Source organism: Mixophyes fleayi, chromosome 1 (genome assembly GCF_038048845.1).
Source record: "Mixophyes fleayi isolate aMixFle1 chromosome 1, aMixFle1.hap1, whole genome shotgun sequence".
In the NCBI taxonomy this organism is placed as follows: domain Eukaryota; kingdom Metazoa; phylum Chordata; class Amphibia; order Anura; family Limnodynastidae; genus Mixophyes; species Mixophyes fleayi.
Window position 1 is genome coordinate 403424057 of NC_134402.1, and position 26581 is coordinate 403450637.

At 38.4% G+C, this 26581-nt stretch overlaps 1 protein-coding gene across 1 annotated transcript in view; it reads left to right on the top strand.

Moving 5' to 3' along the window:
- The window catches only part of FER (FER tyrosine kinase), a 177275-nt gene that overhangs the window by 114201 nt on the left and 36493 nt on the right, over window positions 1–26581 (top strand). The window contains exons 17-18 of the mRNA XM_075181517.1: window positions 717–811; window positions 16140–16263. Coding sequence (XP_075037618.1) covers window positions 717–811; window positions 16140–16263 — 219 coding nt within the window. The remainder of the gene's footprint in view (window positions 1–716; window positions 812–16139; window positions 16264–26581) is intronic.

A 26581-nucleotide genomic window follows, 5' to 3' on the forward strand; every position in this document is an offset into this window, starting at 1 on the left:
GCAATCTCCTTCTCACCGGCCTTCCTGACTCCCACACTTCCCATTTTCGGTCAATCTAGAATGGTGAGGCTTCACTCCTTTTCCACTGCTCCTCTACGTAAATCACTGGCACTCTCTCCATTTCAGAATTCAGTTCAAGCTCCTTACCCTCACTTGCAAAGGTCTCACCACTACATCTCCCTTATACAACATCTCAGACCTCATTTCAAGGTGCACCCCCAGCCGGTCACTACACTCTTGTGTGTTCTCCCCAGCCTACAATCCTTTAAGCTCTTCCTCAAAACTCACATCTTCATGTATGCCCATTGAACCCCCTCTTGACCGCTTTGTCCATTGCCTCCTCTTTTATTTGCCCAACGTTTTCCATTTTATCCCAATGCTCCTGCTGTCATTTCCTCTCTACCTATTGTCTCATGTCGGTCTTCCTCATATGTCCTTGTCATATCTTTTGCTGTATTCTGTATAAGTCCTTACAGTATTACTCTTACTCATCTGTGCTACTTCTTTGTAACTGCCTCGTGTATTTGTTCTTTTTCTTACTGTACTAGCTATGTCTGTCTGTATTTGTACAATTGTCTGGCACTACAGAAAAAGCCATTTTGTGCATAATGTTGTCACTAATTCCTAGTGAACTGATGCATTTTCAGGAATATTGATTAAAAAACATTTTTTTATTATCCACTTACTGTGTACTTTGGTATGTTTTGTTTGTGCAGAATACTGAAGCAGTATGACCATGTCAATATTGTAAAACTTATTGGAGTGTGTACTCAAAGGCAGCCAATTTACATTGTCATGGAACTTGTGCCAGGTAAGTTTATTTATGTCAGTTAATACAAAATATAGGACAGACTGATGATATTTTCATTATGGTATGAACATACTTGTAAATGTTTGTATAGTTGATATAGCTCTGATTATCCCTGGCAGGTGTTCATCAATGAATATAAATGTGCTTCCTACATGTCAAGCAGCTAAATCACTGATACATTCATCCTTTCTGCAGTTTGACAAAAGTATTCTACTGTTCTTCTCCGGTTGCGTTTTCCTATTCTACGATGTATTTTGTGTATGGCTTGTCTGACCTATTTATTTTTTCATGCACTGTTAAACCACTAGTTTGCCAGCCTTTATAATTTGTTGTGGGCATTGTGGTTTTGGTTGGAGCTCTTCCTTGCAGTTGTCTTGTGAGGACACACATCAAATATTTAAACAATCCTATATGTTTTCCTGCGCAGATGTGCAGACAGTTAATCAAGTCCACAGTTTCTAAAAGGCCCAACAACCTGCAGCACTTGTGGTTCAACCAAGTGTTTAAGTATCTCTGGTTATAGTAGTAGTAAAGGCTGCTTACTTCTCTGCAGTTGACATTTCCAGATTTATAGAGTACCCCTCCTGATTCATATACAAGAAATACCAGCAGCGACCCAATGTTTTGTGTAAGTGTCAGCCTACAGACTTAAATTTAGTGGAAGTGGAACGCTATTTTTATATTTATAAAAAAAAAAAAAAAAAAAGCTTCTATTCTTTAAACAAGGTAAGTTCTGTTGTGACTTCAAATGCTGAGAATGTTATGCATAAAACCTTTCAGTTTGATCCTTATTTGAGTTTCTAATTAGAGGGATGTAATATATATAAAATAAGATGTCCAGATGGTTTCTTCTGTTGTTTTCCTCCTTTGCATGAGGTTGTTAAAAGAAAAAAAAAAGTTATTCAGTAAAAGTAGCTAAAGGCATCTACTAATTCACTGAGAGGTTTTTTGTTTGTTTGTTTGTTTGTTTGTTTGTTTGTTTGTTAGTATGTCTTGTTGCTTGGCAGTCGCCTTAATGTCTATAATTCTATTTGCCGAGATTTCGGTAGAAGTTGTTCAAGATGCTATGGCAGAAGTTAAATCAGCATTAGGTCTTTTCTTGCAAAGCTTATTGAAAATTTATGAAGCTTTTAGTAAAAATCAGTCTCCCTGTCAGTGGCAACATACAGGTGACTGTAGATAATGATTTTGCTGTCAAATGTGACCTGGAAAAGATCTTTCACATTCACACTTTATATGACAAACTTTATGTTCTAAGTTAAAGATTGTTTTTCTACTTCGAGAGAATGAGAGGTTAAAATAAGTACTCTTCTTTGTGGACTGTTGGTCCTCTAGGAACAGGCAACATTTTTGTGACTTCAGAGCAGACAAACAGGTTAGAGATTACTTCTGTTAGTGGGTTTTTCTTCTTATTGCAGGGGAACATGTCCAATGCTGTTATGGAGTGAAAGCTTGGAATCTATTTGTCAGTATTGTTTCCAATTTACATTGCAACCCTCCAATTACTTTTGTAATAGTCGGCATTCTGTTGGTGGCAGAATTAAGACGTATGACATAATTCAAGAAATTATTGGTTAGTATTGTCCCACAAAGTGTTCCCTTTGTTCTTCTTTCTTTTGTGCTAGCTAGTGCATCAGAGTAGTAATCGTACCTTTACCAAACAGTTATGGATCAGTGGTCACATAGACCACAAGTCCTTCCTACAAATATACTGGGACTGTATAAATCTTTCTCTCCCCTCTCCTCTGCAAATAATCTGTTCAGATCAGCAGGTCCGACGTTGTAGAAAACATATTTTACGGCTGAAGGTTTATCAACTGTTAAACCGGGGTCAGTATCAATTTGCAGAGATTCTTGCTGCCTTTGCTCTAATACAGGCCTGGCCAAACTGTGGCTCTACAGATTCTGTAAAACTACAAGCCCCAGCATGCTTTAAGTAGATAGCCCGAAAAAAGCTGGGAAAGTAAGCTGGGACTTGTAGTCTCAGCTTAACTTGCAGAGCCACAGGTTGGCCAGGACCGCTCTAATGGTTCTAATCATTTGGAGCAGATTCCTTATTATTTGAAATACCAGAAATGGTCTGTTAAGTCAGAAATTTGGAAGTGGACTTTTTTCAGTGATCTTCTTCCTCGGTTATGTCTTTATTAAGGGACAATGCGTGCAAGTGAATCACTTTATGCAAATCTCCTCTGTCAAGACAGGGTAGCTGAAAGGTCAGCACTCTTGAGGATTTAGGAGGTTGGGTTATGTAAGGAATACAGGGTGGGGCATAAAGATCTCCCACATTTTGAAAGGGTATAAAAAAATGAACAAAACTATTTAGGAAAACATTTTATTTATTTCTGAAAAGAACACAAAAACAGTTTTGTTTTAATGGGTTTTAACAATCATATCAGACAAATGTCGGCCGTCGTTGGCAATACATTGCTGAAGACGTTTCCGAAATGTCTCCATTTCCATCAACGCTCCGAGCGAACGTCGTGCTGTGTGAGCTGTGGCCCCGTCCTGTTGAAACCACACATGTTCTGTATCGGCATTGTCCAGTTTGGAGCGCAGAAAGGGCTCCAACATTTCAACATAACGGTCAGAGGTCACTGTTGCACCACCTTCCTCAAAAAAATACGGGTTCAAGAATTTTCTCATATAGGGCTCTGTAGTTGGCATAATCTCCCTCACTTAAGTCTTGAACCAACATCTTTTTTGTAAGGCTGTAATTTTAAATCAGCATGTAAACTTCTCCTCAAACTCCGACTTGATATGTTACAGATGCATTTCGGAATGCTCTCTGCGTCGTTATCACAGAACATTTGTTCTCATAATATGCTTGCACAGCAAAGCCCTGATATTCACCAGTCCAATTCATGATGGGTACTAAAAAGGGCAGAGCCTAACCTACCAATTTAAATCTACCCCACCTCTTCAACCCCACTACAGCTCACACAGTGTCCTCTCGAAATATGGGAGATCTTTTAATATACTAGCCAGTAAAGAGTTGGCTTTGTCGCCTTTCTCATAAAATTTTCATCTTAACCAACAAAGACTGCGCTTGTTTTTTTCCACCGTTTGGGAGAGTGCTATTGTTTTTGAAGTTTTTCCAAATCATGCAATTGGGTAGTGAGCTTATTGAGAGTGCTAGTGTATTGCGTCTTTCTGTGAGAGGCATGGCAGGGTTTCCCAAACCCAGTACTCGGGGCTCCCCAACAGTGCAGGATTTCCGGATCGCATGTAACATAATTAGGACCACCTGTGGATCTATTACAATGTGCTCCAGCAAGGAGATATGGAAAACCTGCACTGTTAGGGAGAAATTTGGGAGTCTCCTGAATATTTTGGGAGGGTAGGCAACTATACCATAAACTAGCATTCAAGCCCTACCTTCTCTTTCCTTCTCTGCTGCATGTGGCTTGTGGGTTTTTTGCATTAAAGTTTGAATTTAGTGCAATCATCTGTTATTATGTACTGTAACAAATAGTGACAAACTCCATCTGCAGTGTAAACCTGGCTACAGTATTTTATTAGCATGCTTATATTTTATATCTCCTCTTTCATTTGTCTATCATTTCATTTTGCTGCTTCACAATTGTAACTGAAGTGTCAAACTGCAGTTTTTGTTTCTCCCTTTAAAAACCATGCATGTATGTATATGGATAGCACGCAATCTTTTATTATCACAGAAATACAGGGTGATTCAAAAGACGCAGTACACCCTTTTATTTCAAAAACTCTACAGGAATTGGGCCGATTGGATTACCTTACTGGAGTATTCAGGTTTCCCAATTTCCTGTAGAGTTTTTGAAATAAAAGGGTGTACTGCGACTTTTGAATCACCCTGTATAATTGCCCTTTTTGCATAAATGGTTCACATTGTGTAGTGTGTTCTCTAAGTCTTCTCTAAATCCCTGTTTTACTAAATATGCTGTATTCAGATTGTTCAAATTATGTACTGTGTCAGATTATCAGCATCTCCAACACCTGCTAACATTGTAATCAAACTGTCCATTATACCCAAGCCTATATATAATTATACATCCAACAGCCAAACATGAAGTAAGCAGATGTTACATTTAATGTGATTCTAAATATAACTTTTTAGGTCACTGCAGGAGTTTAGCCATCTCCTGCACAGTTATTAATACTTGAGTACAAGTGAACTTCTATGTACCGGCAGCAACATGTGCTCCTGAGAAATTTTCAGTGACATCACACTGTAGGATATATACTTTCTTTCTCCAAAGATATTGGCTCTTTTTAATCACATGATGTCAGTCTTCAGTCCACACCAACAACAAATTTAATATTGCTTAATATATTATTAGCAGGAAGAACAAGACTGGCAAGGAGGGGCAACATTTGATAGCTGAATTTCTAATTTTTATTGTATCAAATTTTATGTTGCAGGTTTATTCCGGCTGTATTATTGTTAGATTTGTCTAAATTACTATTCCATGTATAGCAGTTTTGGCCTATGCTTACCGTTTTCACTCTGGATTGTTTTTCTTTACATCTGTGCCTATATACTCTGCCTGTGTGTATCTTCCTCTTAGCAGTACACTTCTTTCATGAAGGATACAGGAGAACACTTTGAAGCTGCTGGGATAATTTAGCAGTTCAGAGTGGTTTGGTTCCAATGTTTCATTTAGTGCCTAATATCCCACAACAAATGAGGATGGAATAGTTTGAGCTGGCCACTTATACAGACGCAGAACACACATTAATCCTGCAGAACGAGACTTCTTTCCCTTAATTTGTCTCTTACTAGGGTTTAGAACCTGCTGGCAGATTACATAGCTGTAATATTAGTACACTGCACATTGCCCCTGAGATGATACGCTACATTACAGTAATGTCATTATCACCCTTTAGAGTTTGGCCTAAAAATGTTATTTATGAAATGGTTTCTGCTTGAATTTTAAAGTAAGGAGTTGAAATATTGTAGTGTCATAATGTTTTCTTTCACTCGCCTACAAACTGATTTATTTTTTTTGTTGTTAAAAAAAAAACTTCAGTCAGATTTTATGTAAACTAACAGTCCTAAACTTATTCTAGTTATACTGAATTGCAATCCTTAAGATTCAGGTCAGTGGTTCCCAAAATGCTTTTGTTGTGGTCTTTGTTCTGGTTTCAGGAAAGAAAAACAGTGGGAAGTATTCCAGTGACTACTGCTTGGTGGAATGGGTGTTTGTGTAAAATACAAAAAAAAACAAACCATTTAACTGGTGTTTTTCTTCACCAGTCTCTGGACTAGCTACAAGTCAGCAAATTGTGCAACAAGTATATTTTACAGTTGCGTGACTACTGGCGAAGCAGCGTTGAGCTGTACTGGTCCATCAGCTCCAAAGGTCCCCAGCTCTGCTCTTCTAAGCATGCGAAGGGGTCAGTGCATGAGTAGTGGAGCACAGTTTTTGGTTTTCAAATGGGTGCACATTGCAACCCAAATTGGGATATGGGGCCGAGTGATCACATGGCATACCCCTGGTAATTGGTAAATTAAAAGTAAAAGTAAACCATTTGTATGACACTACTATGCTTGAACTTGTGTAATGGTATGCCAAATATCATATAAATGATGTGTCATTTATTAACAATTATTTATATAGCGCTAGCATTCTCTGCAGCTCTTTACAGGTGGGTGACAAACACAATAACAAAACAAGACTGGCTGTTAACAGACAAAGAGGTAAGAGGCCCCTGTTCACAAGCATACAGTCTGATAGGGTGGTACAGGAATTTGATAAAAGTCACCTCTTTAGGCAAGTTTAAGGTAATGCTTGAATTTTGGAGGCCATGAGAGAGTCTTACTCGTACTTGCCAACTTTGTGTGTTGGCCTCCGGGAGATCCCAGGGAGAAGATGGGCGTGTGGGGGCCCGGGCTCGACATATCACTCCACTTTGGCCCTGCCCCCTAAAGGAATTCATGAACACAGTGGTGTGAGGTAGAAATGCTAACCACTGAGCTACCACGCTGCTATCGTGACTACAGGAATTAATGTTTTTGCAGTGTGTTGTGTGCAATTCCCGGGAATTTGCTCAACTCTGAACACGCTTCTAACCACCCTGAGGACGGTAAGGGTCCATCTATTCCCCAATGTCAGGATCCGCCTGACGCTGCCGCTATTTTGGTTTTATTGTTGATTGTAATAAATGTTTTATATACGGCTTTACACTATGAAGTTTTTTTCTCTCCTGGGATCTTTTTATGAATGAGTGGGACTACATGTTGGAGGATCTTTTTATGGAAGGAGCGATATTCATATTAAAGGCTTGTAGTCGTACACCTTTTGGTGAGTGTGTACCCCTCAGGGGTTAAGTCTTAACCCTCTTATCCACATGGTGATCCAGTCTTGTTATTCAATACACAGAGATTATAAGGGTGTTCTTTGTCCCTTTGACTTTTGTTTACATTGTTGCACTATGTTTTGTCCTCTTTTTTTCTTTTGTATGTCTGACCTATGAGGATTTATGAAGCTCCGTGGAGTTTATCAGAAGACTCATTCATTCTTTGGATATAGGACTCGTTGAACTTTTTTTGAACTTTCTGACTTTATTGTATCTCCTGACTGGCGTCTGCCTGCAAATATCTGGTTCTATATATAGCATATAGTTGTTGGTGTTACCTATTGTTTTGCTGCAAGCTGCCTCTCAGATTTGTTATATATTTTTTGCGCCAGGGACTTAGTCATTTTTTATTTATGTGGTAAACTCAGTTCATATATGGACTTAGGGATTCCTGTGCTGGGGAGAGAAGATTGAGTTACAATTCGAAAGCAAGAGAGTATCAGCTCGGTTCCCAGAGGAGTGAAGCAGCAGCCCAAAATAAAGCCTGTGAGAGAGCTCCCTGAGTGTTGGAACAGTGGGGAGAGTCTGGCTGGAATATATGAGAGAGAAGCAGTCTTAGAGTAGGTAGGTGAGCTGAGAGTGGCTGTGTAGTTTCTGAGACCCAGTCAGAGTGATATCACCCAGTGCAGAGAAAAGGGGGGGACGAGGCTGGAAGTCCTCAGAGGACCTGTATGGAATAACCTGAGAAGGAAGTCCGTTGCACAGGACAGTGGAGATGGTCTAGCTGCAAGAAGTCTATGGAACTTCTGCATTCAAGAAGCTGAGAGTTTGTGATTGTCTAGGCAGAGAGAATGAGAACCAGTGATACCAATTGCAGAGTTCAATTTACTTAATTTGGTGGAACTATTGCACCCAGCTAGAGACGGCCTGGCACCCAATCAATTGTCACATCTGTTTTGCACTGCACTTGTGTCTATAAACTATTAAATTGTTGTCCGACCCGCATGTGCGGAACCCTTTGGGCACCTAGCCACACAGCCAAGAGCCCACCAAGGCAAAAGACGTAGAAAGTATGATTGGCAACCACTGTATGCTTGAGTCCCTACTGCAATCTTCAAAATGTGCAAAAGAAGCACTTCTGTTTAGCTCAGACACTTCTGGTGCATTGGTATCCCCCTGGATGCTTTTGCAAATTGTTAATCACTTTTACAGCTGAATCTCTTTTTCATCAATCACAGAGAGTACAAAATTGAGTAAGCTCACAGCTCAAAACACCAGCTTTTATTTTTTAATTGGGTGATTTTAGGCGCACCCCACAAAAATATAATGCACACATTCTGCACAATCTAACACACTTCTATATAGCAGACAAAGGGTTAACCCCCTGTCGTCAGTAGTCATTGTCTAAGACATGTGGACTTGTTTAGATTTCATGACGATAACTTTTAGCTTTTAATACAAAAACTACTGGCTTATATGTATAAAAACATCTGCATCTCTAAACATGCAAAGAGTTAAAGAGCTAACATTAAAAGAAAGCAACACATCTTATACCTCACCACTAATTTTATACACTCTCCTGTTTTCCAAGTGCAGAAGAATAAATCTTTATCTATAATACCTGTCAGAAATCGGGCCCCAAAGCATGTTCTCTGAAATGCTAGCTTTTATGTGTCTCCTTTTTGGATCTTCACAACACTAACCCTCCTCGTTAAGAAAGTGAGGGTAGGGGGGAGTGCTATTTCTAGTTGGTAAGGGGGGGGGGAGTGCTATTTCTAGTTGGTAAGGGGGGGGGAGTGCTATCTCTAGTTGGTAAGGGGGGGGGAGTGCTATCTCTAGTTGGTAACAAAGATTATTTACCAGCTTCAAATTCATATTTGTTGTCTATTTTTAATGGTAATTTCTACCCCATACAGCATATTATAATATCATATTCCACAACACGTAATGATCAAATACACATAAAACCGAAATGGTCCATGATATTCGGCCCCAAGGTAACATCTGCTGAACCATATACCAAAATAATTATTTCTTTTTAAACAACTAAATTTTCATTCAAATATATTCTGCTAAAAAACTTAATTGGGATTATAAGATTAGAACAATTATTAGAATTTACTTTGTTTTTCTTTGTTTTGGAGGTTTTTCAAGAACTGCAGTCTTACCCAAAGAGTAGCCAAACATAGAAATTAATAAAATGTGAACTGTGACTTTTTGGGCCTTCATCATGCTTGAATGATCTGTATTTTTATGAAGACAGAGTCTTGCTCGATAGCGCATACTGTACCAGCCAACTATAAAGCTAAAAACCCAATAAATCAATACTAAAAAGATGAGAACATTCTCTTGTAAAAGTCATTTGTGGGAAATTGAGTCTGTAAGACGTTTTCTTGCTGCTTATGACTTTCATCTAAAAGTACATGAAAACACAGAGTAGCTAAGTACAATATAATTGGAAACTGTAGAGCCAAGAGTGGATTTTATAATACCATGCAATATGGATTTTAATGGCTGTTTTATGCCTTTCCCCCTGCAAATTAATTGGAACTTTATTCTTTGAGATTTTATGAACAGTTGTTTTTCTGCACAAGACAATATTTAATGCCTACAATCTATGCAGAAACTTGCTACTTGTGAGACATAATATAAATATGTAATTTGCAGACAATGTATCAGTGATAGACTGAGCATTTTAGAGGTAAAATAGTAGACTCCCATAATGTTAAATGCAAGGTAATACTGTCTCTTAATATTCTTGTTTTCATGATGGTGTGGACACATTGTTTAGACTAGCACCTCTATTTCACAGTAAAGGATGATAGAAATCTGAATGATGGCTGGATAGGGCTGCCCACATGTAGTACAATACCCTCTGTGTTTCTTATATTAGAACTTTTACAGAGAGAGAGACATTCTCTTTGCATTTAGTGTTTCATTTGTTTATGGGTCAGTTGGCTTAAACCCTCTTATTGTATGCTGTGAAAATTGTTATAACCATCAAAGAGTAATTTCCTGGGGCACTCTATTGTTCTAAAGACTGCCTTGTTTTTATACCTTTTTATTTTGTTTTAACTCTCCTCTTGTCTTAACATTGTAATCAATCACATCACTAAGACTGCTTCCTATTATAGCAGTAAACGGTCACTGTTTAGTAGCGCTTGCCATTTGCTTAAACTGTGTCACAGGGTGGGATCGAGCAGTGATATGGGGAATATATCCAAAGCTGTATATCAAGCTTTTACATTTTTGAGTGGTTTCACATTAATTTGCGCTCTAAACTATAAAAACTAGTTAGAAAACTCATTTCATGTTTCTCACTGAACCACCTCCATTATGAGAATCTGAAAAAAAAAAAAATTGTGATAGCTTAAAAACCACAAACATAAACAGCTGAGGAATAGCTTGAGGATAAGCAGGTGTAACGTACCAGGAGCTGTCATTAAGAACAAAAACCATTAAGGTCATCACCTGAGGAGAGCCTGTTTCTTAAGAAGCCTAAAAATCTACTACTGGCACAATGGATGAAAAGTAAGGATGATGGCAATTAAAATGCAAATCCTTCTCACAAACACTCCAGCTTAATATGCCAGAGCCTTGGAGACTCAGTCAGTCTGCTCTTAAATCTGTTTAATAACCCTGCATTATCCTGTTTATTGTGAAACATAAGTAGCTATACTTTGCTAAGAAAATTCTAATGTATTTTTCTGTTATAGAACCCTTTCAAACCCTCACTTAACACAGTGGGTTACTAAGTATATCTAATCTACCACAAAACATAATGATGTAGGCATCATTACTGCACAAGAAAGTATGGGCTATAAATATGTTTTAACTTGGTATTAAATTGTTTCTTCGTGCAAGCGTTTTAACACCTATACTTTTCAGAATTGTTAATCATTTTTGTTCTATTTACTACTGACCTCAGACCTGGGCATACAGTAAGTAAATAAGACAGATTAAAAACACTATTGTTGGATGATTGAGTTGGCATTGCAGGCAGAGAACTTGGTGCAAGAAAAAGAGGCAATCAATTGGAGAAGACAGGATCATGGGCAAGAAAAATAAAAGACTGTTTAAGATCTCCAGAATACACATGCATTTCATACTACACAAAAATGCAATCAGATTTTCACCCCTATAATCTGTTTAGTGGCTATATTAATTTTCCTTGTAAAACATTCTCATACTGTCACTCCCTACATTGGTTGCCTGTACTTTACTGCATCCAATCTAAAATAATTCTACTAATATATAAAGCTATTAACAAAACATACAACATACATCTCTTCTCTTGTCTAAAACTTCTTGCCAACTCAATCTCTGCTCTGACCACTTATCTATACTCATAACTTGTCCCCATTTCTGGGTTTTTTTTCATGCTGCCCCCAGAGCTGGATTAAGGCTCTAGGGGGCCCGGGGCACTTAAGCTGGGGGCTGATGTTATATGGTTATCATTTTAGACAAATACACAGGCAATACTGTGTGTACTACTGTTAGATGCACAGAGCTCTGCCTTCACAAGCAGTACGATGTAAAGCGGGACATACCGCCCAACTGTCCTTGCAGTTGGACAAAATCCTGACTAAGTGAGACAGTCACCCAAATTTGAGACTGCCCCACCAGATTCAGGACAGTTGGCAGATTGTCCTGCTCTCTCCTACCTGTTCTTGTCTCTTTCACCACCTGTGGCTGCTGGTGTCTTTAGTTGCTGCTTGTCTGGATCCTAGAATGTTGGGGGCCCTATTTGGAAAAAAAATATGTACATGTAATTTAGAAAAATCCAACCACCCCTAGCGTTAAATCAATAGCACCCACATTTAATAATGGGGCCCCAACATTAAAATATATTAAAGTATTCGCATTTGATAAATAGATCTTTTCTCTCCAACCAGCCCTGACCTTAAATTAATAGCATACACAATTAACTAATACAACTATTTCACTCCACCCAGCCCCAGCAATATATTATTAGTACTCCCAATTAATAAATTAACCTATTTTCCCTCCCTCCAAACAGCCCCTTAATCTCCCCCCCCCCCCCCTCCTTAATCTGGCTCTGGCTGCCCCTACTGTGTGAGCGCCATCTCCTGTAGCACAAAACTTTCCCATAGCCCCCAAACTTTCAAATGTCCTTTGAAAATGATCCTCGTTAGGCAAGCTTGTCAAATTCACAATTACCTACTTATCCTCCCTTGGCAATTCTGCCTGGTTTATACTCCTAGACACAGTTCACATACATTTTATATTTATTCTCTTTTTATCCTCAAACAACCTAGTGACACACAAGTTAACATTCCTGTGGACTGGTTCATATAGCCCCATTAATAACATTTTCCATTGCCGTCTAGCTGGACTACTATGCAATCTGTAACACTTAACCTCATGTATTAAATTCCTATTTAAGGAACTCTTACCTCTTTGTTTAGTGGTACCCAGTCTTGTGTTTAATTGTGTTGGTTTCCAGTTATAATGCACTGCAGAGTATGCTAGGGCTATGTGACAAAATGCAAATAAATAAATAATGGGGAATTGGCTATCAGGGAAACAAGGGAGAGTGCAGCTTTGGAAAATATATGCAGTGTCTTGCAAACATATTCACCCCCTAAAGTCAACATGTTTGTCTGTATTACCAATGACAGTATTTTTTATTGCGAACCAGTAGATACTTAAAGAACATTTTCCAACTCATACTTCATTATTTGTCTGCAGATTTTATTTAATTTTTTTTATTTAATTTTTTAAATAAAAACTGATCAATGCTGCTTACCTAAATATTTAACTCTTGGGCAGTGGAAGCTCCAAGTTACATATGTTGCCCTAACAATTGGCTTTCAATTATCCTCTACTTATGAGTCATTAAAAAAGGTCAGGTTTTATGTATAAAAACCTCCTAACTCAAATAACATTGGTCATACTGTGAAAATTAAGACCAAAGAGCATTCTAAGAAAATTAAATATAAAGTTATAAACATGAAAAAGATAAGAATAATATCCAAGTACTTGGATGTCCCAGTGAGCACTGTTGGATCAATTGTAAGAAAATGGATGCTGCATCATACATCATCATCATCAACATTTATTATATAGCACCAGCAAATTCCGTAGCGCTTTACAATTGGAAACAGACATTAATAAAACAATAGTGGGTAATACATAGAAACAGAGAGAGAGATTGTAAAATTGCTCGCAATTTTACAATCTGTAGGACAATGGGAGTTTGAGACACAAGGGTATGTGCTACATCACATTGCATATTAGTCCTGCTAGAATGCAAAGGCAAAAGTATTGAGTGGGCTGTATGATCAGTCACACAGTAATGTTGGTCAGAGGGTTGTTATCTTGTGTTAGTGGTGCAGAGGGTGGTAATAGGGTATCCTAGGGAGATTTAATTGGTTAAGGAATATTATGAGCTTGTCTGAAGACGTGGGTTTTCAGAGAAGGTTTGAAGTCTAGAGGAAAGTCTTATAATGCGAGGGACGAAATTCCACAAAGTCGGTGCAGCCCGAAAAAAGTCCTGTAACCGGGAATGGGAGGATGTGATGGGAGTGGAAGAGAGACGCAGATCTTGTGTAGAACGGAGGCGTCGAGTTCGGAGATATTTTCAGACAAGTGAGGAGATGTATGTCCGTGCAAATTTGATGACGGCCTTGTATGTTGTTAGAAGAATTTTATATTGGATTTGTTGAAAAACAGGCAACCGATGTAGAGACTGACAGAGTGGCTCAGCAGAGGAAGAATGATTTGCAAGGAAAATCAATCTATGCATGCAGATTAGATTTTAGAGGCTCGCATCTAATTTTGGGAAGACCAGAAAGGAGGGAATTGCAATAGTCAATGTGGGAGATGATGAGTGAATGAATTACGGTTTTTGCAGTGTCTTGTGTGAGAAATGTGCATATTCTGGAAATGTTTTTCAGATGTATGTGACATGATTTAGATATATAGTCGTTGTGAGTCAAGGATTACACCTAGGCAGCGAGGCTGCGGGGTGGGATTTATGGTCATGTTATCAACAGAAATGGACAAAGTAGCTGCTCAAAATAAAGTGCCAGGAGACTCTTCCAATGTTGAGCTTTTCCTTTTTCCCTATTTCTCTAACTTTATTTTGTTTCAATTTTAAATGGCCCTGCCCACTTGCCGTCTGCCAGTGCACCACCCTGCCCACTTGCCGTCTGCCAGTGCACCACCCTGCCCACTTGCCGTCTGCCAGTGCACCACCCTGCCCACTTGCCGTCTGCCAGTCCACCACCCTGCCCACTTGCCGTCTGCCAGTGCACCACCCTGCCCACTTGCCGTCTGCCAGTGCACCACCCTGCCCACTTGCCATCTGCCAGTGCACCACCCTGCCCTCTTGCCGTCTGCCAGTGCACCACCCTGCCCTCTTGCCGTCTGCCAGTGCACCACCCTGCCCTCTTGCCGTCTGCCAGTGCACCACCCTGCCCACTTGCCGTCTGCCAGTGCACCACCCTGCCCACTTGCCGTCTGCCAGTGCACCACCCTGCCCACTTGCCATCTCCCAGTGCACCACCCTGCCCACTTGCCATCTCCCAGTGCACCACCCTGCCCACTTGCAGTCAGCTTTATTTTATTTGCATTTATTTACATTGCCCCAGCATACTCCACAGTGCTTTACAATTGTCTGAAATCTGTGTAAGTGCATTTGTAATACAGATGGAGGAAATAAGCATATAGACAGAAAGGAAAGGATAGCGAGATCAGAATAAATATAAACATTAAACCATAGACTGTTTAGAAATTACTGAGATTGCACAAAGCACATTTGCAAATTCATAACTAAGTTCTTATAGTTTACTAAGTAAGTCCACCATGGTGTCTTACTCCTCTAACAGGTTGCCACTGTAGATGTGTTTCTCTTACACACCTGGCAAAGAGGTGACTACCAGTTTGCCAGTTTTGAGTTGCATAAATGTAGTGATTGGATGATTCATACACAGGGAGAGAACCATTGATGTCACAGCAACTGAAATGATTACATTCCCAGCATTTTGTCCAATATCATACCCCATTAGTGTACAGTCATAAAGATGTTGATGGTAGAGCAGGGAGATGATCTTTTCTTTTCTTTTTTTTTTCACAGAGCCGCAGTAGAACTTTAAATAACATTGAACAATGTATTTACCTTCAGTTTTGAGCTTTGTCAGTTTTGAACTTTGACGGTTCTCTTAGAATTAGACTCGTGCAGGAGTCTATTAAGTATTTATCATTAAATGATCACAGCATATACTGTAGCTATAGAGACTGGTTCATGTCTTGAATGTTGAATGTCCTGTATGTATGAATCACATATTTCAGAATTGCTCTTGCGGTAACTTTAACCCATAGTATTATTTACAGAGCTGCTTGTGGAGTGTCAGATTAACTAAAAACAATGTGTGTTGCTTTTATGGGTCATCTCTGAAAAATTCAGTCTTAAGGTTTAATGTGCCTTTTAATATAGATGCAAAGAAATATGATCCCATGGGGGGAATTCAATTGTCCGTGTTACTTGCAAAAGTAAGATGGTGTTAAATCTATTAGCGTTATTACGGTAATAGTGCGCGTACTGTTATTACAGTACCTTTAACGCCGGCTCAGGGAGCTGCCAGCTGAAATCCAGCTTAGAATTACCCTAATAACGGTAATAGTTTTAACGCAGTGTTACTTTTGCAAGTAACACGGACAATTGAATTCCCCCCAAGAAGCTTACTTTGTGCTCATCCTCGACAATCCTAAAACAAAACGTGTGGACCATGCCAAATAGAAGTGAAAAAATAATATTTTTGGTGATGTAACGTGATAATGTTTTCTTTAAAATAAACAGTGAATCAAATGTGTTGTAAGGAGACCACATGTCATGTCAATAGTTGGTGATAGATGTTTATTATTTCAGTTGCTTTTATAGAAAGAGAAGTTTTTCAATTTACAATTCTGATTGAATATGTACATTACTAGCTAGTGCCACACTGTACCCGTCAGCCATCACTAATGAGAGATTTAATTAAAGTCCTGTTCATACAGTCTCTCACTGTCCATCTGTCTGTTTCCCTAGGTGGTGATTTCCTGTCCTTTTTAAGAAAGAAGAAGGATGATATGAAACCTAAACAACTAGTGAAATTTTCTTTGGATGCGGCTTCCGGCATGGCATATCTGGAGTCTAAGAACTGTATTCACAGGTACTCACATTTATCATTACATTCCACTTTCTGTGTATATTCTTTAAGCATCCCAAATAAATTCTCTGCATTTTTATTTATGCGTGGAAACTGCAGTATTTCTTGCTTAGTTTAGTTTAAATACGAACCATAAATATATTAGTAGCCAAATTATTGTGGGGAAATGTCAGTATACATATTTGGTTTCACTGAACTAAAGCTTTTAAACAAAGTATCGTAGACATAGTGTATCCTTGTTTTAATTGGCGTGAAGAAAACAGGTTTGTTTATAATTTATTTTTCTGTATATTATATATACATATCGACCTGTTTTTTTATTCTTTTTAATGCCTCTTGGTTTTAGAATTTTGGATGGTTGGTGTTTTATATGCTGCAAGTGTCTGATTTAAATTAGTTGTTACTGTTGTCTCAACTCAGTCAGACCAAGAAATTGAAGTTACTTTTTCTTGCCATTAAAGCGCTTCTATTGGTCTTACACCTATATATCCATGCATGTGTGTATTCTTTTCGAGACATGCTCCACTTATTCCTAGATTTTCTGTTTTGTCTTGATTTAAGCTTTCACATCCTTGTGAAAAGTTATGATTTTTACTGTACAAAACAAAGTAGGATTCATTACAGGAACCGAGAGACATGACTGTTGTTCAAGTAGTTGGGTAGAGCAGTTACTTCTGGAAATATTCTGTGCTCAACTCGTTGAACAATTGATCAAGTTCATTGCTGGATAGGAACTCTTAACATTTATAGTTCACTATGGGACTTCTTGGTAAAAGAAACTCGATAAAAGAAACTCTTAACTTTTATAAAGGCAGCTATAAAAAAAAAAATATAGTCTGTGTAACTTTGTGTGGTTTCTTTTTTTAATCTCAACTCCCCCTCAAGTCATCTTTCTGCTTTCTTTTCAGTTGAATATGCTGAATGTATTATGAGACATTCTATAACAAATCAGACAGCTTAATAATTGTTACAGGCAACATCAGACTATAATGTAGTGGGTTTAATCAATTGAATGCCACTGGCATTTTTACTGATGATAAACTACCATTCAAACTATGTTCGTGTATTCAAAATAGCCTAGAATGTGTTTGAGTTTAGTCTGTTCTACAAACACATTTATGAAGTTAGCAGCTTGGCTATCAGGAAGCCTCTGGGTAATGTAATGTAGCACTGTGCCTCTTTCTATTGTAGCTGATGTTAAGGAAGGCAAAACCTTATAAACTTGATGTGGTTTTATTCAGTTATGACAAGATAAAATCAAGGATTGCTATATCTGTTATTTGCCTATTATTATGTCTGTCCTGCCACTTAAAAGATCCAATAAAGATAATATGTCTCTCGATTTTCCAAAGATTACTGATTTTCAGATTTGCTAATTAATTTATCTTGCGCATCATGTAGTTGAGCGAATAGATGTGTATTTAGAATAATGAGCCAAGGTTTATTAGTTTAGGATATATGACCGAGAGAACAGTGGGCCACTTATAAACAATTCTGTCTTGCAGCGCATTTCATTTTGTGCAGCGCCTACTAGTCTGATTAGTGCGTTGATAGGTGCACACCCATATTCCGGGTTTGGAATTGCCCCTTTAAATCACTCTGAAGCTATTTTTAAGGCATTGAGGGACCAGCAAGAAATATACATGATTACAATAGAGAACACATCACTATCAATATTTTCCTTTTTTTTTTCTCTTTGAAATGCTCAGTTGAACCTCATTTATGTCTTAAGTTAATCATGAGAGTAAGCTGACACTGATCCTTGCATGTATTCGCAATCGTACATTTGAATGTTTTTTTTAATTATATTGGTAAAGATTCTTGTATCAAGTGTACCCAGAAGTTGTAAGAGGCATCTTATTGAAAATATAGGCCATTTCTGGTAACATATAAAATTCAGGTTCTTTTTTGCAGAATGAAGATGGGCCGATTGCTAAAAATGCATTTGATCCTTTAAATTTCTCCAAACCCTTGCATCTAATTTTATTATTATTTTCATTCCCTCGGAGGAGATTAATTGTGATTAAGTTGAACTGTGCACACATTGTGCGATAACCTCAAAAATGTCAGGCAGTTGGCCTAATACCGCCACTTGTCTGGTCACTATGTGTTGTGAAAATGAATGAACCACTCCACTAGTGTGCCATAAGGTTGGATCTTGTAAACTGTTGCTGCCATCATGTGTCCATGTTGTACAGTGATACTGACGCACAGGCACATCAGCTGCAGGATTGACCCATGTGTGGCCAGCTGTGTACTTAAGGAGAATATGGTCTTTAAACCCTAATGACCTTGACTGCTACTAACTATCAGTCTTCCTAAGCAGATTAGATTAGCCAACCTTATTAGGTTGATTTAGAGATGTATTTGTTAGCTCAACCCTCCCTTTTTCTATTTTTTTTTCCTTTGCTCTCTTCAGTAATTTGAATATATAGATTTTGGGAACTCTAAATATCCCTTTGAACATTATAATCCAGCCTATATGTTGCCCTTTGTATTAAGACAGTCATCATGGCTGTATATTTAAAGATCTATTTATCAACTATTACATTTTTCATAGTTGTAAATAAAGTGTGTGGTGTACGCCTGTTTATCATAAAATATGTAAATTTGTGCTGCGCATTATCACAAATCAGTGTATGCATACACCGTATGCAGGCTTGGTCAGATCCTGCGCTGCCTTACGCCTGGAGTGGTGGAACGGGGGGAGGGAAGGAGTGGTCAATGTCCTGGTACAGTAAGGACATGTTTAGGTAATTGTGACTGAGGCAGACCTGCACATGGTGCAAATACACCTGTCAGTAGCCAGGTGCTTGAGGGCGTGTGCAGATACACACTGATGATGGTGATGATGGCTGTGCTAGCCGCATCTGATTGGCTGATTGCGGATTCACCTATCAATCTGATGGGGCTGATTTTCTTGTTTGTTTTGTTTTATTGCTCCAGTCTATATGATTTGATTTTTATGGGCATATTTTAGAATGAAACGTTTGCTGCTTTCATTCATACACAAGAAATAAGTTATATCTGCTGTATTATGTAGGTTGTTTTGTTTAAATTAAACATAATAGCAAATGCTGTTTTTTTCACTGTCAAAACAAATGTTTAAAAAAGCTTTTCTTGTGTTGACGACATGGTTTCCTCTCACAGTGTGGAATGAATCCTTATCTGTCGAAAGCACAGCATTATATGTGTGCCTACCGTGTGTGTAGCAGTTTTACCTACCTGGAGTGCTTTTACAACCATTCAGGAGAAACTCTGTGGCACATCTTTTAGTTGAATTGACCACTTAATGTTTCTTAGAGTTAGGGGCAGATTCAGTTGTCTGCGATGTTCCTAAGAAGTTAGTTTACCGATGTTGCGGCAGAAAGTAACGCGTTACTTCTGTTAAAAAAAGAAAAGAAAAAAAGAAATCTGTGCAAGGTGTTTATTAATTGAACCTGCTCCTTAGAAGGAGTTATTCTACCTGTCGATGGAGTACATTTACAATGTAGTGACGAGTCTTTCGAGGCCCTGTAATTGGAATAAGTACACTTTAAATCCAGAGGCTTAATTTAATGTTCATGAAGACAAAATATTGGTTTGTGCTGCAAGAGAACAGAAGCTGCTTTTGCAGTGAATTACAATATAATTTTTATTCTAAATTTAGTTTACTGCTGAATATCATTGACATAGGTTTTTCTGAAGAGTTCTAAGAACAATATAAGTAAATGTATGATTTGTAATAACATGGCCATAAAATGTGTGACTTCTAATAGGGTGGCGGATAATTGTTGTATGGCCCATCTGTAATCACTTTGACAAATATGTGATAATCACTCTAATCTGTGGCTGTCAGTAATATTTTACTCCCTGGTTAAGCAGTTTTCCTCCCACGTTGTGCACACAGTGGTTGCAAGAAACAACAAACAGTCCAAGAGATCTGATCGCTTTGCGAAAAATAAAATAACCTGTGTAGAAAATGTAAATTCTTTTCACAGCATTACAGTGTGGGAGATGCTACTCTCAAAAATAAACATGTTATTTTGTAGGCAGTATTCACCCAAATGACACCCAAGCTCTCTTGTTTTTGCAATTAATTTTTATTTTTGTTGTGATCGATAAAAATACTAATGTATTTTGTTGAGCATCTACGACTTATGATGCAATTTGCTACAAGATGTCACAATATTTTAGCTAACTAATCCACTGTGTTTGCTTTCACATAGCCCAGGAATTTGCACAGCATAGCCTTTGGGGATACATTATCTGTAAAGAATGACAGGGTCTCTGTTTTGTTGAAGAGAAATATCACACCATAACCTCATGTTCCTTTCCTCTTTCCTTCCCCAGAATGTAAGGTATCCATTATAGTTAACATGAATAATGAGATTCATGTCCATCACTAAATATAAAACCCAACATGGGAAACATTTAATTAGAAGACTGATATTTTAGAATTTTAATCAAATATGCTTGTCTGGCAGAGCACAATCTATAAATTACTGTGTTGATCAGGCCCAGCATGCCTGGAAATGTGGCCCAGCAGGAGTTTTGGTTGTGGCAAGGGGGCAGCGCTGAAAAAAAAAATCCTGCAAAAAATTTTTTAAAAAAAACTTACCTTGCGGTCACATCAGCTGGCGCTCCGGCTCCCTTCCTGGTCTCCTCCTCCGTGTGGCGCTCACAGTGAATGTCGGGGGTGACGTCATCACCCCCGACATCCATTGCGTAGCACAGCACAGAGGAGTCACCCGCGCGAACTATCAGCAGCAGTGAAAGATTATCCAGTATCTTATTGTTGTTACTCTGAATTTGGACTTTCTGCACCATGCAATTATGAACTAGCTGTGTTCTCTGTATGTATCTAATATAAATATTAAGAGATAATTGTATTTTTAATATTTTAAACCATTTTAAATGTGCAGTGCTGAGTAGGGTGAAATTATCACCCACTGTTACCCTCATCGGAGGCTGCTCCATGAGCCATTTTTCCCGCCACCCTATCTTTAAATCTCTGTAGATTTCTATTAGTCCTCCTGATGCTACCTATATCGGTGACCATTTCTAACTGGTCAATAAAAAAAATGATTCATGGGTGCAGAAAGAGAGGAAAGAAGTTTTTGGCATTTAATTCCCCGAACCCCACTAAGGGGCAGATGCAGGTAAGTTAAATTGTAGCTGGTAATGGGACTACTGCTTTAATCATGATTCTGCAATAGGTTTCCTAACTCTCTTACTAACTTCATTTCCAAGTAAGTTTAATTAGTTAACTATGTTTTCTATGGTTTTTTCGATGATCAGCTATCATTAGTGTTAGTGTATTTTATGTGCGGCCCAAACCAACTCGTCGTCTTCCAATGTGGCCCAGGGAAGCTAAAAGGTTGGACACCCCTGATCTAGACTCTCATGACTGTGATGTGTATATGAAACTGCTCAGAACATTTAAATATTTGATACATTTCCAAAGGTCAATTTTGTTAGATTCTATGTAACTTTCTTTCTTTTCCTGAACTTTTGTTTTCCACTAGAGAATATATCTAGTTATATTTCTGTGCAATGGCAAGGAGACAGTGGTTGTTTATGGAACTTTTTATTATTATTATTATTATTATTATTTACCTGTATCTGTAGAACAAGTTGTTGGTGACATTGTTAGCTGCAGTACCCCAAAGACCAGAAGCTCAGTGTCCAGCCATGAAGGGAGACATTTATGATAATTGGTTGAACTATCTGCTGCAGTTGGAGTTGCTGATATGAAATACAGCAAGTTTTTTTATTCATTACACCCAGTAACCATTATGTTAATTTTATAATGTATGAATACTGTAGTACAACTTTTGTAAGCGTTGTTAAAACTATACACTGAATTTCTAATGAGCTGTAACTTTTTTTTATGGAATTTGAACACTCCAATGTATCATTTCATAACCATTATTTTGCATGTCCCTTTTTGCCTTAAGTAATTTAGTAATCTGTTCACAGAATATGCACCACAAAATAATGGTGCTGGTTGCATAACTGTTTCCCACATTTGCGCAAAGCTGTTGAAAAAAAGAAAAGTCACGTTAAGTTATCTTTCCATTGGGTCACATTAGCAGAATCCTTACTAGCAAAGCAATCCTAAAGATGAAAAGAAATGTATCTGTAGTGTTGGTAGTCAAGAATATAGTGCTAGTCAAAATGCAGCATATTAAAAGGTATAGTTGGATTATATATAATTGAATTCTGTACTTACAACACAGCTGTTGGTAACTACAACTTGCAGCGTGCTTCACCAGAATCTGCCCAATTTGATTGTTAATAAAGAAAGAAAGGCATGTGTTTTGTTAGACTAACAACATTAATCAGTACAGTAAATAAACCTTCTTGCAGCATTTGCTGTTCTGTAAGGACAGTTTTGTTAAGTCTTTTGTATTTCCTTTAACTGTTCATATTACCAGGCACCAGGGCTGTCATTGTGGCGCACAATATACTCGTATAAGCATTGAAAGTTCTAGCATCTAGCAAGTTATGTTTGTTAGTAGAAGTCCATGGCAGCCCTTCCAATTAGTATTCTCAATCCACTTACTGTACACCGCATGCTGTATTCATACGAAGCATGTATAAATACATAGCTCTCTAGATTACTGACCAATAACTAGCCGGGGCAGCAGTAAGTACAATGGGAACCTGAACACTGTAACATAAGTATTAATATATCCATTCTCCTACTGGATTCTTTTATTTAGAATTATTATGTTACTTAGGAAACCTCTTCTGTACTTTGTGTATTTTACATGATTAATCATCATCAACATCTATTTATTTATATAGCGCCACTAATTCCGCAGCGGTGTACAGAGAATTCATTCACATCAGTCCCTGCCCCATTGGAGCTTACAGTCTAAATCCCCTAACATACACACACACAGACCATGAGAGACTAAGGGCAACTTAATAGCAGCCAATTAACCTACCAGTATGTTTTTGGAGTATGGGAGGAAACCGGAGCACCTGGAGGAAACCCACGCAAACATGGGGAGAATATACAAACTTCACACTAGATAAGGCCACAGTCGGGAATCGAACTCATGACCCCAGTGCTGTGGGACAGAAGTGCTAACCACTGATTCTCTTCTTTCCTGTAAATGTAGAGTGAACGCCACTTTATGCTGGAGCGGTACTTTAGCTGTTGTATAAGCCTGTTCGGTCTAGTAGTGATGTGCGTTTTACAAACCTTTCCTCCAGCAATCACATCTTGTCGTGATTCTTTATATGATGTTTAAGTGCTGACTAAAGTGATTTATTAATATTTCCTTTTCTTCTGTTTTACTCAAGAAAGTGTTCACAATTTTTTTTTATTAGCATTCAATGGGGACAATATCTGAATTAAAGGGTCAAAATGGGATCAAGTGAATATGTGTGGGTAGTTGTTGAATACATTCATCTTCAAGATGTGGAGATCTGTGGCCTGTCCTTAGGTCGCAGAAGTGGCCTCAGTTGCATAGTGAGTTAGAAAGAATGCTCATATGAGTCACACATACACATGCTACATCCTGATTGTATCCACCTTAGGAAGTAATTATTCTGACTCGGGGCCTTAACATTATACATTATACATTATCTATTATCTAAACCTTGGCTTACAGAGTTATAAATGGTAGATTTTGGCTTTGAATAGACTCTTTAAACTCATCCCTTATTAATGAACATCCTCTATTGCTACATTTTCACTAAACCTAATAACCAACAATTTATTGGGGTCCAGACTATGTTGTAAAAGAGAGTAAGGTAATTTATGCTCATTTCACCAAGTGAACATGTAGGGATTTGTTTTTGTTTTTTTATATAGACTGTAAGCTTGCGCGCAGTGCCTTCTTACCCCTCTGTCTGTATTGCCCAGTATTGTTTTATTGCTGTGATTGTTCCCAATAGTAAAGCGCTATGGATTTTGCTGGCACTATATAAATGTAATGTTGATGATGATAATTGGAATTACACCCTGGCAGAACATACATTAATCTCTAGATTAATTGCATTGCCATCACCCCAGCTATACATACCTATTTCTAAGGAAAAAGTATTGAGAATAGTCATACAACAGAAACAGTTTGTGAATCACTGTCCTAAATGACCCAATGCCTATTTCTACAACTGCAGTGGAACCAAATCTCCATTTTATCCCTTGTTAGCCTGCTGTTGAATCTCTGTGTGTCTCGCTTGCTGTTTGACTTTTGGCATGTGTCCCAGCCCTGGATTGGCCAATTAAATGTTGAATTTCAATAGAGTGGCATAAATTTTACCTGTCTGGCTTATGAAAGGGTATTGAATGTTATCTATAATGGGTTTCAGTTCTGATCATTATTTTGAATGGCAGTAAAACAATGAAATAGAGATGTATTTTATGTTACCGTCATGTAACTAGTGCACATTTATTAAAGAGACCTTTGAAATCTTCTAATTGCTTCAAAAGGTATAGGTAGAAAAGTTAACATTTTCAAGTGATTCATCTTGTTTTTGATTTAGCTATTAGCTCAGTTATACAGCTGTGTGCCAGAGCATTTTATTTTGATAATTTGTTAGATTTTCATACAACTAAGTAGTTTATGAGCATTATGTGTATTGTAAATTCTATAAAAGAAGATCTTTTTATATCCATGGCAATATTCATTAGTATTCATCTATGTTCCGTTTCATCTCCTGGTGTTTTCTTATAGCACATTTTCTGAACGCAATAATGGGAAACTCATAAATGTTTAATATTCATCCTATATCATTTGTAGTTGATAGGGACTGTCATTACATAATCTTCTATTTGCGCTGACAGCAGATATAAATTATTATTTAATGAGAACACAAAAGAAGTAGCTCTAAAATAATAAAAAAAATACACAGAAAAAAAATAAATGGAGACACACTAAATCTTAGTACGGTCAAGTATTGGTTGTCATCAAAATTCATTTTTCGGTACTGGTTTTTTAATGAAAAAATATATATTACCATTTAATCTTTTATTGTCAGTGCGAACAGTTATCTGATTCAAATACACAATATTGGTTAGATTAATAGCAAACAATTTGCATGTTTTAAGGGAAGATAAAGGTAATGTTCTATTTTATTTAGGGGTCCAAACTGTGTTGTATGTACACACTGGCACCCATATAGTGAACTGTTGCGGAATGAAGTTGTGTTCACTTATGTGTTCATAATTTGGTACAGCCAGCGCTGTAGCAACGAAAGGGTTAACCCTCTGCGCCTAGCGCCGGGGAGTGGAGTCCGTGTTTTCAAATGTATTTAATTAAATAAAAATAAATGTGTATGTAAATAAATGTGTATGTGTGCTGCAGAGCTGGTAGTTAGCCGGCGTGCAGCAAGGGTTAAACCCAGGCACTAGGTGCCGGGGGGCGTAGGGCAGTGTAAATGTGTATAATCTAGATGTACGTTCAATGTATATGTGTAAAAAATATACAAAAGTATTTACCCTGCCCCTGGTGGTCCAGAAGGGGCTGCAAGACCAGCCCTGGATCCTTCACCCTTTGACAGCCAGCTTCAGTGGCTGGTGGAGGGACTTAACAACCAGCCTCCTAAAATCAAATAGGTCCAGGAGGTGCAGAGCTTCCTGGGCGTCCCAGGAAGCTAAGTCCCTAGTTGGAGCTCAAAGAGTTTCAATTAGCGAAAGGGCAGGGATTGCTGCCCCGGGATCTGCCTGCTCTCCCCTGGTACTATTTTCGGGCAGGGAACAGAGACAGACCCCGGAACCCAGTCCCTGGAAGTCAGTTTGGGTGGAAGATTTAAAAGATAAATCTCCTACCCCAGAAAGAGAGGCACTAGGGGAGGAGAGTGGGCTGAGCACCCCTCTCCCTGGTAGCTCGTGGACAGTGGTTACAATGTAAGGAGGTGCTAACCTCTCTGGGTTGATTCACGTGCAGGCTGCATGAATCAACCCAGATTGGTTAAAGGGACAGGAGGACGGATTACCTCCTGCTAAGACTAGTCTCAAAATGTGTATAAAAAAGGCTCTGGTTTGTATTAAAAGTTGTTCTTCTGATTCCATCTGACCTGAGCACTGATACCTTCAGTGTGACTGCAAATAAACATCACGTGCTTCAAAGACCTTCTTGAGAACTTCTTCCATGCTGAAAATCCTGTGACCTACAGATTAGACCCAAAATCGAATCCGTTCCCGGCTGTTTGAGGTTTGGACCCAGCATCCAGTACCACCGCTTCCCAGCAGCTCTGGTCAGTGTGATAGGCCAGGGGGGATCCATCCACAGCAACCCTGATCCACAAGAAGAGGTCAGGAGTACCAGCCCAGGTACACCAGTAACGGGTACACTCTCAGCGTCAGTTACCCAGAAGAAAC